Source organism: Python bivittatus, unplaced genomic scaffold, assembly GCF_059951505.1.
Source record: "Python bivittatus isolate LINGU-HERP-01145 unplaced genomic scaffold, Pbiv_v1 ctg000500_np1212, whole genome shotgun sequence".
In the NCBI taxonomy this organism is placed as follows: Eukaryota; Metazoa; Chordata; class Lepidosauria; order Squamata; family Pythonidae; genus Python; species Python bivittatus.
In genome coordinates this window covers 1,554,906-1,569,795 of record NW_028277079.1, presented here as the reverse complement: position 1 = coordinate 1,569,795, position 14,890 = coordinate 1,554,906, and the positions used below count along the sequence as shown (strand labels likewise).

Sequence of the window (14,890 nt, the reverse complement as noted above, 5' to 3'; positions counted from 1 at the left end):
GGACGGCGTATGGGCATCATGACATCATAATGTAAAGGACATTGGGGGTCATTTGTGCCACAGCGGTGTTAAAGTTTGTACCAGGCACCTGTTCGGCCAGGCATGAGTCTGCACAGGGAGGAAACCTTCCTTCTCTGGGTATCTCTTCTGGGGTCAGCCTCGCCTGAATCTCCCATTTCTCATTTGCTGACCCAGCCCTGGAGCCGTTTCTTACGCACAGCGTGACACTTGCCTGCAATTAAGTCTTGTGCGTCTTCTCTGGCAGCTGCACTCAGCCCCTCTATGCCCGTCATGAACTGCCACTGATTACCTGGCCCTGCGCAAATGGAACTGGGGAGGGGAGGGAGGGAGGGAGGAAGGAAGGAGAGAGGAAAGGAAAGGAAAGGAACGGAAAGGAAAGGAAAGGAAAGGAAAGGAAAGGAAAGGAAAGGAAAGGAAAGGAAAGGAAAGGAAAAGGACAATGGGGGAAAGAAAGAAGGAAAGAAAGGGAGGGAGGGAGGAAGAGGGAGAGAAAGAAAGGGAAGGAAAGGAAAGGAAAGGAAAGGAAAGGAAAGGAAAGGAAAGGAAAGGAAAGGAAAGGAAAGGAAAGGAAAGGAAAGGGAAAAAGAGAAGGAAGGTGGGAGGGAGGGAGGGAAAAAAAGGAGGGAGGGAAGGAGGGTTAATCCCTGTTTACTCTTTATTGATTTGAAATCATTCTCCCCCATCGTTTTGGATCTACTCCTTGCAAAGCAGCAAAGAACAGAAACCCAGAAAAATACAATAAAATAACATTATCCAAATTTGCATGCTCTAAACAAATCAGCCACCATCAAATGTTGACAGTAGAAAACATGACAACGTGATGCCTTCTGCAAAGAAAACCATAGCCATACCTGGGAGTTGCTAACCATCTTGTTGAAGGTAGCTATCATGTTTGGGGCCATGACCCCAAAGTCCTGGCCCCCAGTTTCCCAAGGTCAGTGAGCTTGCCAACAACACGTAGCTGTGGCCTCCCGGATTCCTGTGTTGGGGAGGTCAGTAGGGCAGCCCCCTTGACTGCTTTCTCACCCTCTGCTCCACAGATCACGATGAATGTGCCACGACCAACATGTGCCTGAACGGGATGTGCATTAATGAAGACGGGAGTTTCAAATGCATTTGCAAGCTGGGCTTTGTGCTGGCCCCCAACGGGCGGTACTGTGTTGGTGGGTGTTGGGGGGCCTCCCTATTAGAAGGAGCTGGGGGGGGATTGTTGGATTCTGGGCCATTCAGTTGGGCTCATCAAACCTTCCTTTCTTTTCACAAATGGCTAAGATGGGCTTTAACTTACAGAGGACATGATAATGGAAAAATAAGGTAATTGCCTTGAAATCGTGGCAAATGAAGCTGTCATGCAAGGGATGAGGCCGATATGTTGTTGCAGAGGATAGGAGCAGAAGTGGGATAAAAGTGGCAGGAAAGCAGATCTTTGGCTAATCTTTACTTATTTTATTTTATTTGTAGAAAGTTGCATACACCAGTGTTTCTCAACCTTGGCAATTTTAAGATGTGTGGTCTTCAACTCCCAGAATTCCCCAGCCAGCCTTGCTGGCTGAAGAATTCTGTGAGTTGAGGTCCACACATCTTCAAGTTGATGAGGTTGAGAAACACTGGCATACACTACCTACTTCCTAAGACTTGTGGTTATTGATACAGAAGAATGGAAATCAAAGTGCAATCATTACCGAAGTTGTTGGAGACATCCTGTATCCCAGGGGACAAGGGGATCCTCCTTGCTTAAGATGAGGTGCAAACCCTCAGCAGATCCCCTCTCAGAGGGTGCTTGGGTTGGGCTGAATGGTTCGACTACCACTTGGGGCTACATGACTCCCTTTGCTCCCCACAGTTGGTGAATGGGCTGATGCATTTTGTACCTGTTGACTCTCTGGAGTCATCTTCCAAGGGACCCCATCTAGAGTGTGTTGCAGGACTTAACACCAGGTGATGGGGCACAAGCCATTGATGTCAGGCCCACCAGTCAAAGTGGGCAACAGACCCTCTGGCTACAACCTCTGTTTCCTGGAGTCCCAAGTCCAGGGAATCTGCAAATTGTGGGTCTGCTCCTCTAATGTGATCCCATCCAGAGTCAGAATGACAACCAGAATGAATCAACCAATTTGATCACTAGAAATGGTAGTTCATCCAGCACTGACCTAACTTGTTTTGACCCATCTAGACCTTTGTAACCTCCAGGGACCAAGTCAGGTCTTCAACAGCTTTCCCAGTCAGGTCTGGAGTAGCCATGTACAACCAGTATCATCGGTGTTCTGATGATACCTGACTCCAAGCTGATGGATTTCCTCCAGAAGCCACTTCATGTGGACAATAAATAGTGCGGAGGAGAGGATCCAGCTCTGTGGGACCCCCATGTTGGAGCAACCGTAGGCATGATCCCTCCTTCCCGCTCACACTGATATTCCAAGATAGGTTATCCTATATCCAAGTTATTTATTTAATTAATATAATTAATCTTTGGCAGTGGAGCAGCCTTCCTTGGGAGTTGGAGAACAGTTCTTGCTTATAAATAATTTTGGTTAATTATGCTGGGCATATTTGTGCTTATTATGACTACTTTAATGGTTTATTTGCCACAAAGGAATTACAACTGTTCCTATGTTGCTTCCAAAACAGTGTTCTAAAACATGCATTTTAGGCATCGTGCTTGGGAGGTCAGTTCCACACTCCAACCTCCTTTTTCCTCTAACTAAGGAAGGGAAAAAAGCTTGCTTGACTGCCACTCTCTTTCCACCTGCAGACATTGACGAGTGCGAGACTCCTGGGATTTGTATGAACGGCTGGTGTATCAACACAGAGGGCTCGTTCCGATGTGAGTGCCTGGGAGGGCTGGCCATTGGCGTGGACGGGCGGGTCTGCGTGGATACTCATGTTCGCAGCACCTGTTACGGGGGCATCAAGAAGGGCACCTGCGCCCGTCCCTTCCCTGGAGCCGTCACCAAATCCGAGTGCTGCTGTGCCAATCCAGACCATGGATTTGGAGAGCCATGCCAGCCTTGCCCTGCCAAGAACTCTGGTGAGTATACTTTGGAGAAGGGATCACAGGACAGCCCGAAGCACACGGTCCTCAGATTTTGTTTCCTGTCCAAAGACATCTGAGTTAAGGAGTTCCACATTCTCTGGACTTCCAAGCAGCCAAAAGTCTCAGTGCACAGGAGAGTAAGGAAGCACTGAAGAACCCGCAGAATGTGCTAAACGTTTTGGGGTGGGTATCTGTAAAGCACAGCCCGAGGCCCAGTAAATGTGCGATGATAACGATGAATGAGGAGGAAGAGACAGGGTGACAGCAGAGTGGAGTATCCAGCAGAAGTATTTTCCTGCTCAGCCAAGCGACTGTAGGACTTGCTTTTCTGATGATGAGTAAACAGTAAGGAAACGACCTTGATGGAGATATGCAAGATCCATATACAGTACATTTTCTTGAATGTATATAATTATGCAATAGATGCAGGCACACTTTTGAAGATATATGGTGAATCTCTCAGAAGCAGAGCATTGTTATTGCTGTTTTTTAATTCATTCTTACCAGATCATTTGGGATACTATTTATCTGTTTCAGTCCTTTCTTTGTACACATCCCTTTAGGTGATCAAAATATCAAAATCAGCTGGAAAGCCTGTCCTTTTTTAGGCGATGTTCCTGAAGTCTTTCACAAATGTATAGGGAAACTAACAGGGCTGCTGTTGCCCATGCCCAGATGGGCATACCGGGCACCTGGCTAAAGCAGGGCAAGGCATCCCTATAGAACTCAATTGCAGAAGTGAGAAGTTCCAGTCTTCTCCTGGACTCCATCAGCTGGATCAAGCATTAGACTGGAGCTTTTTTGGCTGCCTCGCAGCACACGCTGGAATGATTCCTGTCTCCTTGGAGGAGAGTCATGGTTCACCAGCCTCTCAGCTCCTGTTTTTCTGCTGCCCTCACTGGAAGTGGTGGAAGCCAACTCATGATAGAGAACCAGACAGATTTATTTTCTTAATTCTTTGGAGAGGGGGAAGAGACGTCAGCTGGGAGGACTGATTCCCTGGCAGTTTCTGTGTTGCTCACAAAGCACTCCCATTGATTGGCTGGTAATTCATACACGTAAACGTGTCTTGCCCTCCTAATGTCCAATTTGGGGGGTGAGTGTCAGTGGAGAGCAGCATGCAAGGGAACACTTTTTTCCTGAATGTGAGAAGCCAGGTTGCATTTGGCTGGGGAAAAGGAGTTTTACCATGAGAAAGACTGATGACATTGGTCCTTTCCTAGGAGAAAAAATAAACTCTCTTTGGAAGTCAGGAATGAGGGTTTTTTCTTTGAAGCCTTTCCTGGAATGACCATGTGATCCTGCTGCACCCCGAAGTCATTCCAGGAAGTGCTGGGTAGGGAAAAAACCTTGGGGAGAGCTAGTCCTGATGAGACCATCTGGAGCCGTGTTAAAAAGGACACACCAAGAGATCTGGCAACTGGAAAAATGACCATAAATAGCCCTTCTCTGACCTTAAACAGACTGGCAAATTTCAGTCCACATATTTTATTTTCTAAGTTTCCCCAGCATGAAAAATACACTGGGTCAACTTTACTGCCACATCTATCGTAGTTTGTACACACCTCTTTTCCATTATTTAGGAAAGTAGTTTAGCATGCTTCTCGCTTAAAAAAACCCTTCTGCTGAGGGTGTGTGCCGTGTGTTACATTTGCGAGGCAAGGCAGGTGTTTCATCTGTGACGTGAATGTGTTCAGAGGTGCAAGTCACCTCGACGCTGCATTCCCAAGTGACGAATGTTTGCTTTCTCCCCAGCTGAATTCCAGGCGTTGTGCAGTAGCGGAATAGGCATCACCGCTGACGGACGAGGCAAGTTTTCGATGCTCGTTGTGAGCTTTCAGGCAGATTCTGACTGAATGTTGGGGGGGAATCACCTTTTCTGTTAGTAAGGACAGTTTAAGAGTGGAGCCCATAACCCAGGGAAGTGCCAAGCTCCCCTTCCTTAGAGTGTTCAAATGGAAGCCGAACAACTGGCTTTCAGGAATGCTTTAATATGGATCTCACCCTGTGCAGGGGTTAGACTGGATGACCTCAAGAGCCCCTTCCAACTCCAGGATTCTAATCCTCCTCCTGTTCTAACCCTAAGTCTTTTTTTGCCTTCATTTCTGCAGTCCCCATGTTCCTTCCATCTCTGTTTTTGATTTCTAGTAGGATTCTGTGTTCTCTCAGGAAAGTTGGAATATATTTAGTTATTAGATTTCTGTCCCTCAATCTTTGGCATTAGTGTTTCCAGGGGAATTCAAATTAAAATGAGTCTTTTTTTTTTAATAAAATAAGTCAGTGGCAAAAACAGCCACTGAAGAGAATAATTAGCCCAATGGCAAAAGGAAACCTTGTTCAGCTTCTTTCTATCTTCCACCTATCAGGTTGCTCCAAGTTGTAGATTGGGATTAAAACTCCCAGAATCCCCAACCAGGCCAGCCTGGCTCAAGCCCTGCATGATCAGGAGCCAGGGGGTCCATAAGGGGGTCAAAAAAGTCAAAATGGTGACGCAACTGTGCAGTCAAAGCCATTGAGTTTGGGCCAGATGTTTAGGCGAGCTCGGCTGGTTAATGTTGTCTTTTCTGAGTTGGGTTTGTGGTTTGTTAACTTGTTGTTTTTAATCCTGGCATGCCACCCAGGGTCACTCTTGTGAGATGGGTGGCGATATACATTGTCTAAAGAAAGAAAGAAATCTTGATTTTTGGGCCCCAAATACAGACCCTCCTGCCTGTTGCTGTTTAACAACAGCCTTTCTGGAATTGTGGGAAAGGATAGGGGGCGGGTTGAGGGCAGGGGCTAGCAGACGATCCAGATTCCAATTCTCCTGGGTAGATATCAACGAGTGCGCCTTGAACCCTGACATCTGCCCCAACGGCATGTGTGAAAATCTTCGGGGAAGCTATCGCTGCATCTGCAATCTGGGCTATGAGTCGGACCCCACAGGGAAGAGCTGTGTGGGTGAGTAAGGCGATGCCGGCGGGTGGCCGAAAACTCAGGTGGGTGAGGCAAAGAGCCAGAAGCAGAATGGGGCAATGGGTGCTTTCTTGCTGCGGAAGGAACACCTGTAGCTGATTACCTGGTCTTTCTCACCAAAGAGGGGCCAGAATTAGCTCTATACTTGTGTGGGAGTTGAGCAGAGAACCCTAGTTTCTCAGGCCAGAGATGTCCGTTCTGTCCACAACCAAGAGTCACTCAGCCTTTCCAAGCCTTGGCCTTGAAGGCGAGTGACCGTTGGTTGTTGACAGAACGGACATCTCTGCCCTGAGAAACTAGGGTTCTCCATGTAACTGTCAACAGGAAGGGTAGGAAGGCTGGAAGAGAGGAAGGTCAGAATTAAACCCCATGGTGCGTTTAAGCCTAGCCTAGCCTGTTAGGCTCCCTTGCTTTTTCTAAAGTGGCTAGACCTGACGGCTGAAAAGGAATCCCAAGAGGACAGAGGGAAGAAGCCGCTGCTCCAAGCACCTGCCAGCCCCGTTGGTCAGGCGCTGTCTTACTTCTCTCTCCAGACGTTGACGAGTGCGCCATCAATCGCCTGTTGTGCGACAATGGCTTGTGCCGCAACACGCCTGGGAGCTACGGCTGCAGCTGCCCCAAGGGGTTCGTCTTCCGGACCGAGACGGACACGTGTGAAGGTAACCGTTTTCTCCTGGAGTCTCCTTTGATTTCCCTCGCTCTGGGAGCGGGTCCATTGCGAGACCCCAAGCATCGAGGCAGGAGTCTAGAAGCCAGGGCAGTGAAGGCGCGTGGCTGAACCTGGTGGATCCCAAGCAGCATGCGGCCGTGAAGCAGGACCTGGGACAGATCCTCACAAGCTCTCCAGCTTTGAATTCCTTCCCCGAAAGCAGGAGTGCCCAGAGGGTGGGGCGGATAAAAAAGCCAAGGTGTTGGCTGCAACTGTGCCCTTAAAGCCCCACATCTCTTTCACATGCGTTGCAGTGTGGGGCTTGGATCAGACAGCTCTGGCCACCCTCTTGACTTTTTCGATAGACACAACCACAACATGCCCTCGCCTGAAAGAAAGCACAGAGCAGACCCTCAGACGTACGGCACAAACGCCTCCTGACGTTCCCCGCCTGTAGGTTATACCGCATTCCTTCTCTTTCCTAGATATCAATGAGTGCACGTCCAACCCCTGCGTCAACGGGGTCTGCAGGAACAATGCTGGGTCCTTTGCGTGTGAGTGCTCCCCCGGAAGCAAACTGGATTCCAGCGGCACCATCTGTGTTGGTAAGGCCCTGGCGGTCCTGGAATCTGGGGGGGAGGTGCAGAGGAGGGTGCCGGGGAGTGGTCACCCCTCAACAGGCTAAGGTGGACCTGGCAGATGCCATGTGGCTGAAGGGGCCTCTAAAGGGCCCTTTCTTTTAAACATAAGGAAGGGGAGGGAGGGAGGGGGTGACCTACCAGCTAGGTTCATAGTTAAATATAAGGAAAAACTTCCTAATGGTAGGATCTGTCCAACAGTGGAAGAGCCTCCCCTGTGGAGACTGGGGGTTCTCCATCCCTGGGGGCTCTTAAGAAGAGGCCAGACATCCCCCTCCCTTGGGTGGTTGGGTTGGTTTTCCTACACATTGGAGGGGGCTAGACTAGGTGATCCTCCGAGTCCCTTCCGACTCCACAATTCTGGGATTCCAATTCCTTCTGTCTTGTCAGGGCTGGCAAACTCCCTTCCTGGGTGCTGGTTGTTTAACCTGGTATCCGTAAGTGTGGGATGGTGACTTCCCCAATTCCCAACTCTGGGAATTGTGTTATAGCACCTTTAAGAAGCCCCAGCTTGTGTTGATCCCCCCTACGACCATCCCGTGAAGTGGGTTACCTCTACCAGAGTGGCTGGCCTCCACTCAGCCAGCCAGCCCCATGGTCATGAACAACCCCACACAGGGGCGTTGGCATTATAGCCAGTGGCCTGGCTGGATTCCCAGAAAAAACAAAAATTGAACATTCAAGCAGAGGGCAGTGAAAAACTAAAAATAGAGTTTACCACTTGCCAGCCCAAAACAGGGCCGCGTCAGCAGGCTGCAGCTGGTCTGCTGTCAACCAGTAATTGGCAATTACCAGCAGAAAAAAATATGATTGGGCTGGTTGGACTGTTTTTCGCCAGCAAGTGGGGACCAAGTTGTGCTTTTGTCACACTGGAGCATGTGCAGTGAGGTCACTTTGCTGCAGACCCCCTTCCGACCTGTCTTTCTGCTTCTTTCTGCTTCCCCCACCCCCAGACAGCATGAAGGGGACCTGTTGGCTGAACATCCAGGAAGGGCGCTGTGAAGTCAACATCAATGGGGCTACTCTGAAGTCAGAATGCTGTGCCACGCTGGGGGCTGCCTGGGGCAGCCCCTGTGAACGCTGTGAGATCGGTAAAGTGAGACTCTGGTCCACGGGATGCCCTCCCCATGCCCTTTGGGTCTCCAAACAAGCCACCCTGCCACAAGGCTCACCCCCTTTTCTCTCTTCTGCCCCAGATGCCGCCTGTCCGCGAGGCTACGCCAGGAGGAAGGGCGTCTCTTGTGAAGGTAGCTGCCATTTCTGGTTGGTGAGCCCTGCCTTGTTCTTGAGGAGTTGGCTGCGGATCACCCCAACCTCTGAGGAAGAAGAACTGGAGCGAGAAGCAGCTTTCTGCCCCACTCCACCCCAGCAGGTTGTCTCTGAGAGAGACGGGGGAGGAAGGTTGTGCGGATTCTCAGAGACAACCCGCTGGGGTGGAGCAGGGCAGAAAGCTGCTTCACAACTGGTGAACCGCCAGAGAACTTCACAACCAAGTTGGTCGACTCAGGTGTTAAGGGGACCTCTACTCAGCCGGGCTCAGATGGGAAATTTCTCAAAGGTCTGGATGGCGCCTGTTGGGAACACCAACGGGGAGGTCCTGCATGGCTGCCCCAGTCACTGCCCCCACAGGACCCTTCGTGCCCCTACTGGTCTTTCTCTCTGCCCCACCAGATGTGAACGAGTGTGATGTCTTCCCGGGCGTCTGCCCCAATGGCCATTGCGTGAACACGGCAGGGTCCTTTCGATGCGAATGCCCAGAAGGCTTGACCCTGGATGGCTCTGGCCGGACCTGCGTGGGTGAGGACCAAGCGAGATGCCCCATATGGCCCCCTTCTTCCCCTCTTGGAGGGGGCTGAAATTCTGGCCTCCGGGGGTCTCAATAGAAGAGAATCGTGACGTCCTTGGTGCTCTCTGAGCTTGGTGATTTGCTTGCAGACATTTCATTACCCGACTAGGTAACACCATCAGGGCTTCGGGGGTCTCCAATCGCAAGCTGGAGATGAGGCCGAATTGCAAATATTGTCAGTCCCTGGCACACACATGATGTGCATTTGATATCTCAGCTTTCCTTGGGGCAGGCAGTGAGTGGGGAGGTATCCCCATTCATTTGATCCCTGCAACGACCCTGTGAGGGAGGTCAGACTGGAAGTGTGTGGCTAGCCAATGCCAGTCCCTGAGTTCTGGGCCTGAGTGGCCTTGCCAGCCAAAACCCGCCGCACCACGCTGGCTCTTCTCAAGAACCCTAAGCTGGGGAGTGAGGACACAGCTGCCCTCCCCAGCTTGCCACGGGGAGCAAATCAACCTACATAAATCCCTGCTGGATTTCGGGCAGGAAAGTGGAATTCCCTGCTCTCTGCTTTTCCCTTAAGGCACCCCTCGCCCCTGGCCTTCTGACTTCTTGTTTCATTCTCGTTTCTCCCATGGCCAGATGTGCGGCTGGAGCAGTGTTACATGAGATGGGCCGAGGATGAGTGCACCATGGCCCTGCCAGGGAAATACCGCATCGATCTCTGCTGCTGCTCTGTTGGCTCGGCCTGGGGAAAGGACTGCGAGGAGTGCCCCAAGCCCGGCTCGGCCGAATACAAAGCCATCTGTCCGCGGGGACCCGGGTTTGCCAACAGGGGAGACGTCTTATCTGGCCGGCCTTTTTACAAAGGTGTGAGGAGGGTGTGCTGAAGGGTGGTTGCCGATGGGCACAAGTGGGGAATAGGGTGGAAGTCAAGGAGGCCCGAGAATCAGGGGAAGGGTTAGCAAAGGGGTCAGCCTCAAGCAGGGAGGACAGCAAAGATTTGGGATGCTCCCTTAAACCATAAGGCGCAAGGCATGAATGTATAAGGAATGCTTGGGGGGGGCAGTAGAAGTGTGTCGGTTGGGGAAGCAGACTCACTTTGTACACTGGCAATCCTGTGCTGTTGGCTGGGAACCTGAATGATTTGCAGCGAATGTTAGGTAGAGTGTATGATGCAACAAGAAGCAAGTGTAACGGGCTTCTTAGAGCCTGGGAAAGAGGATGGCAGTTCTCTGGCACTGAGTTCCTTCTCTGCCCCTCCTAAGCAGCTTTAGCTGTTCTGTCCAGGAACTTCTCATCTTCTGTGGTCTGTTCCAGTACAGACACTCTCCTCAAGCACTTTCATCTCCTCCTCCAATAAGGGCAGAAGCTTGCATTTCCAGCAGGTGTAGTCTGAGTTCTTTTCAGGCAGGATTGCAGCTGCCTTGCAAAAAAACAATCACCACAAAGCTTCCCATCCTCCCCTTGCAGTTTGGTGTGGATTGGAGTCTTCCCCACACTTTCCCACGGCAAAACTCCCCGGTTTGCTCTCCCTGCTTGCTTGCTCAGGGAGCCCGCCCTCTGGGCAACTGGCTTCCTTATAGGACTCTTGAAACTGCCTCTGCTAGGTCAGCAGCAAACCATTCCCATTGTTGCTGACCGTTGGCCAACGGCAAATTCCTCCAAACGATCTGGGGGGACGTGACTCTTTTCTGTCTGGTAAGGTTCATAAATGGATTCAGAAAGGAACAGGCTGTTCCGTGGCTGAGGAATAATGCGATCTTGGTTCCAACAGGGTGAACGGATTGCTCTTCTCACCACGCGGTGGGCTCCTCAAGGAATGGCGGGCTTTGGCACCCTAGGGAGGTGACACTGAGCCCTCTTCTTTCTGCCTTCCCCAGATGTGAACGAATGCAAGATGTTCTCTGGTCTTTGTACCCACGGCACTTGTCGCAATACGATCGGGAGCTTCCGCTGTCTCTGTGGCAGTGGCTTCGCTCTGGACGCCGAGGAGAGGAACTGCACAGGTGAGCCACGGTGTAGAAGCCCCTCCCCACTCCACTAATCTCCGCCGATTCCCACCCAGAAAACCCTGCTACTTGCTTCTCCGCTGAAATTTATTTCTTTATTTGAAAGCTGGCTTTGTTCTGACCCCAGCCAGGGCCGAACCTTTCTAGGTGCAAGAGAAAGGTGGTGAGTCCAAGTCTGTTTCGCCCAAATCGGTTCAGAAGCTTGAGTTTTCCTGTCTCCAGCCTGCCAGTTTTTCTTTCAACCATCCTGCTTGCAAAAAGCTGGATTTAAATAAATCCATTTATTTTTTTAAAAGACGCATTTCCTCAACTCAGCACCCACCTCCAAGTGTATTTTCTTTCCGAGTATAGATTTTCCACGTGGGTTTTTTCCTGATAAAATGCACATTTTATAGCCACTTCGGCATCTCCTTGTCTTTTCTTGAACTAAAAGCTGCGTTACTCAATTCGGGAAAGTGCAAGAAAGTGCAGACTCCGAAACCCATACTTTGGGCTGGGAAGTGCAGAGCAAGAAAACCAGATTTGTAAAGCACTAAAACCTTATAATCTCGGCTTGTCGCCCACTCACTAATAGGGGTAGAAAAAGGGGAAGAGCAAATGAGAACAAACGTCTATAGCAGTGTTTCTCAACCTTGGGAACTTTAACCTGTGTGGACTTCAACTCCCAGAATTCCCCAGCCAGCCATGCCCTCAACACTGCCCTCAACTCTCCTGGCATTTGGTAAACAAGTCCAATCTGTCCTTACGATGGGTCTTCAGTCCTATTTGATGGCGGACTTCCCTATATTCCAGTGGGCGACCCGAATCTCAGCCGAGGAAAACTCCCCAAGGGCCCTCTGAAAACCCACAGGCTCCCTCGGGCATCTGGGGAGACTCATCTAATCAGAACAATCTGCGAGGGTCTGTCCAGGAGAAGGGGCGACGTTCAGTGCCTCCCCCTTTCAGATCCTGTCACATCTGCTCTGTGACAAAGACCAGTTCTAGTGTGTGGCTCTGCACATCTGCCAGGGCCTGGATAACTTGGATCAGGACCACGGCTGCTGTGGTGGCCGTCAACAGGAGATGCTCCAGACCTTTCACCAAGGAAGGCAGGTTGATGCCTTCCAACGTGACCGCTGCCACCTCGGCTGCCAGGTTGTGTGGCCTCCGCACCACAATCGGAGATGTTCTCCAGCAGCACCATCCATTGGAGATCCCTCGTTTTCTCCCAGAAAAGACCATGCAGGACCATGGCTTAACCCTCTTCCTCTCCCCCAACCCAACCCCATCACAGATATAGACGAGTGCCGGATCTCGCCAGACCTGTGTGGCCACGGCGCCTGCGTCAACACGCCCGGCGGTTTCGAGTGCGAATGCTTCGAAGGCTATGAGAGCGGCTTTATGATGATGAAGAACTGCATGGGTAAGGGGGGAAATGGCGAGCAGATAGGGGGCTGCAAATATGCTTGCTTGGCTTCTGTTTGTTTTTCTGGGAAAACCTGGATTTGGAAAAAACAAGGATTTCCATAAGCTCGCCCCAAGGTGTTCTGGCCCAGCAAACGACGTGAGTGAAGGAGCGATCTTGCTATACTCGGTGAAGCACATACTGACTTCTTTTCATTATCTTTTTCCCCCTTTTGGTATTTTTTGGCTTCCTCCATTATCCAGTGTTTGTCGGCAGTCGTGTTTCTTGCTCCTCAACCTTCTCAGGAACCAGTTTGAATATCCAGCTTCTCATTTCCCTTTCTGTGGAGAGCTGTAGTCTCTGCTGGATGATCCTAAGATTAGGCTGCTAGCGTGGGAAATTAAGGATGTTGTGCAATAGTTCGCACGCTCTGTTGAGTCTCTTTTCTGCGGTGTTGGAAAGTGCATTGACCTCTTCCAAATGGTGGGCTGCTGTGTCATTCTTATGCGCGTGCTAAGCAGGCGATCCAGACAATACACAGCACTGAATTTTAATAGCTACGTGCAGGTTTGGGCTCTTGTTCAGTTTGATTGATGATGTGCTGTCAAGTTGTTTTCGACCCCTAGTGACCACAGATGGATTTTCTCCATGAGGATCTCCCCCCATCCTGGTCTTTCAGACCTTCCGAGGGTGCCCCCATCACCCCTGTCACGGAGCCCACCCCCTGGCTGCCGGTCGTCCTCTTCTCCTCTTTCCCTCCACCTTCCCCAGCATCAGAGCCTCCTCCAGAGAGCTGCTGGCCCAGCGCATCATGAGTCCTAATTTTATTCAGTTAGGTGTAAATGAATCCACTCCCACTAACAGGTTGGACTGGGAGAGCCTTGGAGCAGAAGCCGATTCCCAAAGGATGGTCGCCAAAGGGAACATGCAGCAGGCTGGCCTCTCCGAAGGACATGCCCGTAAAGAGGAGGGGGACAGATCAGGCTTGGATTCATACGGTGTTTTAGCTTCCCAAATACAATTTCTGAGAGACTGAAATGTGCTAATGGTTCCAGCCTCAGTCCAGTCTTTTTGCCAATTTGTGTCATGAGGTTTAACAATTTTAGGGGATTGGGGGAATTTGTTTTATCAGGGAGGGGCAAGAGCTCCTCCAGTTCCACATTACAAGCTCCTATTTTTGAGGCATTGTCCGTTTCTTGAAGCTGGGCACAGAAGGCATGTGTGTCAAATGAAGCCATTCTTCCAACCCGAGCATCTGACCCAGAACTGACCGGGCCCATTTGTAGCATCTTGAGAGAGCCAAGAATCTGGGTAAACTGTTAAGGATATTCGTTTACTGTTTGATAGCAAGTTAAGATAAACTTACCTTGGAAATCTCTCGGCCTCCTAACTGGACTTTTACAACGAGCAGGTTGAATGGATGTATTTAGTAGGAGACACAACTCTTCAGCTGGTTTCACCAATCAGCTGGACTTTTTATCTTCCAGATGTCGATGAATGTGAGCGAGACCCACTCCTGTGCCGGGGAGGGGTCTGCGTCAACACCGAGGGCAGCTTTGAGTGCCTCTGCCCTCCAGGGCACGAGCTGGCTGCAGAGGGCAATGCCTGTGTAGGTAGGTGGTCCTTCTGAGATAGTTAAAATGGGGAGTGGGAAACATTCAACAGAAGACGGGGACTATCTGGGGGGCCCTGCTCCCGAGGGCTGTTTGCCACCTCTGGGATCCCAGGGGCTTCCCTTGAATCCCGTTGGCCAGGGGGCTGCAGCAGCAGCAGCGGAGGGATCTGGCCCGCCCGCCTGGGCTGGGCTGGGAGCCTCCCGGATGCCTCTGGTCAGCCATGGTGGGACACGGAAGGCTGGACCAGAGGGGCCGAGAGCCTGATCTAGTAGATGATCCCATTCAGCTTCTCAGAATGATCCACTTGCATCAGCGCCCAGTTGCTTTTCAGCATCTCCTTCGCTGTGCCCAGGCTGGTGCGGAGGAGAAGAGGGAGAGCCGGCTCATTGCCCTGGACTTTGCACACTGAGGGGTGCAGCCCTCTGACCCTGGCCCCGTGGCTGTGGCCAAGGGGGACTGCCGCCTCAGCCTGTCCACCGGCAGGAAGAGACCATCTCTTCAACCTCTGCTTTCGCAGATATCAACGAGTGCTCCCTTAGCGACAGCTTGTGCCGGAACGGGCGCTGCATCAACGTCATTGGGACCTACCAGTGCACGTGTGACTCTGGGTACCAAGCCACCCCAGACCGGCAGGGCTGCGTCGGTGAGCGTCCTGCTTCCCATCCTTTTCCGAAGATCCAGGACACGCGGTCTGGAGAAGGGGGGGCCTGTGGTCACTTTCCCTCGCTTTCCAAAGTCCACTGCTGAGGATGGGTTTGCGGGCTCCAAGCAGAGCATAAGAGGCCGACATCAGCT

At 51.2% G+C, this 14,890-nt stretch overlaps 1 protein-coding gene across 2 annotated transcripts in view; it reads left to right on the top strand.

Annotated features, from left to right (window-relative positions):
- Window positions 1-14,890, top strand: part of FBN3 (fibrillin 3) — a 109,005-nt gene that overhangs the window by 53,457 nt on the left and 40,658 nt on the right. For both annotated transcript variants that reach the window (XM_025173021.2, XM_088147421.1), the window contains 14 exons: window positions 1,062-1,184; window positions 2,774-3,049; window positions 4,811-4,864; window positions 5,870-5,995; window positions 6,544-6,669; window positions 7,145-7,264; window positions 8,251-8,388; window positions 8,494-8,544; window positions 8,969-9,094; window positions 9,726-9,953; window positions 10,967-11,092; window positions 12,369-12,497; window positions 13,967-14,092; window positions 14,613-14,738. In XM_025173021.2, coding sequence (XP_025028789.2) covers window positions 1,062-1,184; window positions 2,774-3,049; window positions 4,811-4,864; window positions 5,870-5,995; window positions 6,544-6,669; window positions 7,145-7,264; window positions 8,251-8,388; window positions 8,494-8,544; window positions 8,969-9,094; window positions 9,726-9,953; window positions 10,967-11,092; window positions 12,369-12,497; window positions 13,967-14,092; window positions 14,613-14,738 — 1,875 coding nt within the window. The remainder of the gene's footprint in view (window positions 1-1,061; window positions 1,185-2,773; window positions 3,050-4,810; window positions 4,865-5,869; window positions 5,996-6,543; window positions 6,670-7,144; window positions 7,265-8,250; window positions 8,389-8,493; window positions 8,545-8,968; window positions 9,095-9,725; window positions 9,954-10,966; window positions 11,093-12,368; window positions 12,498-13,966; window positions 14,093-14,612; window positions 14,739-14,890) is intronic.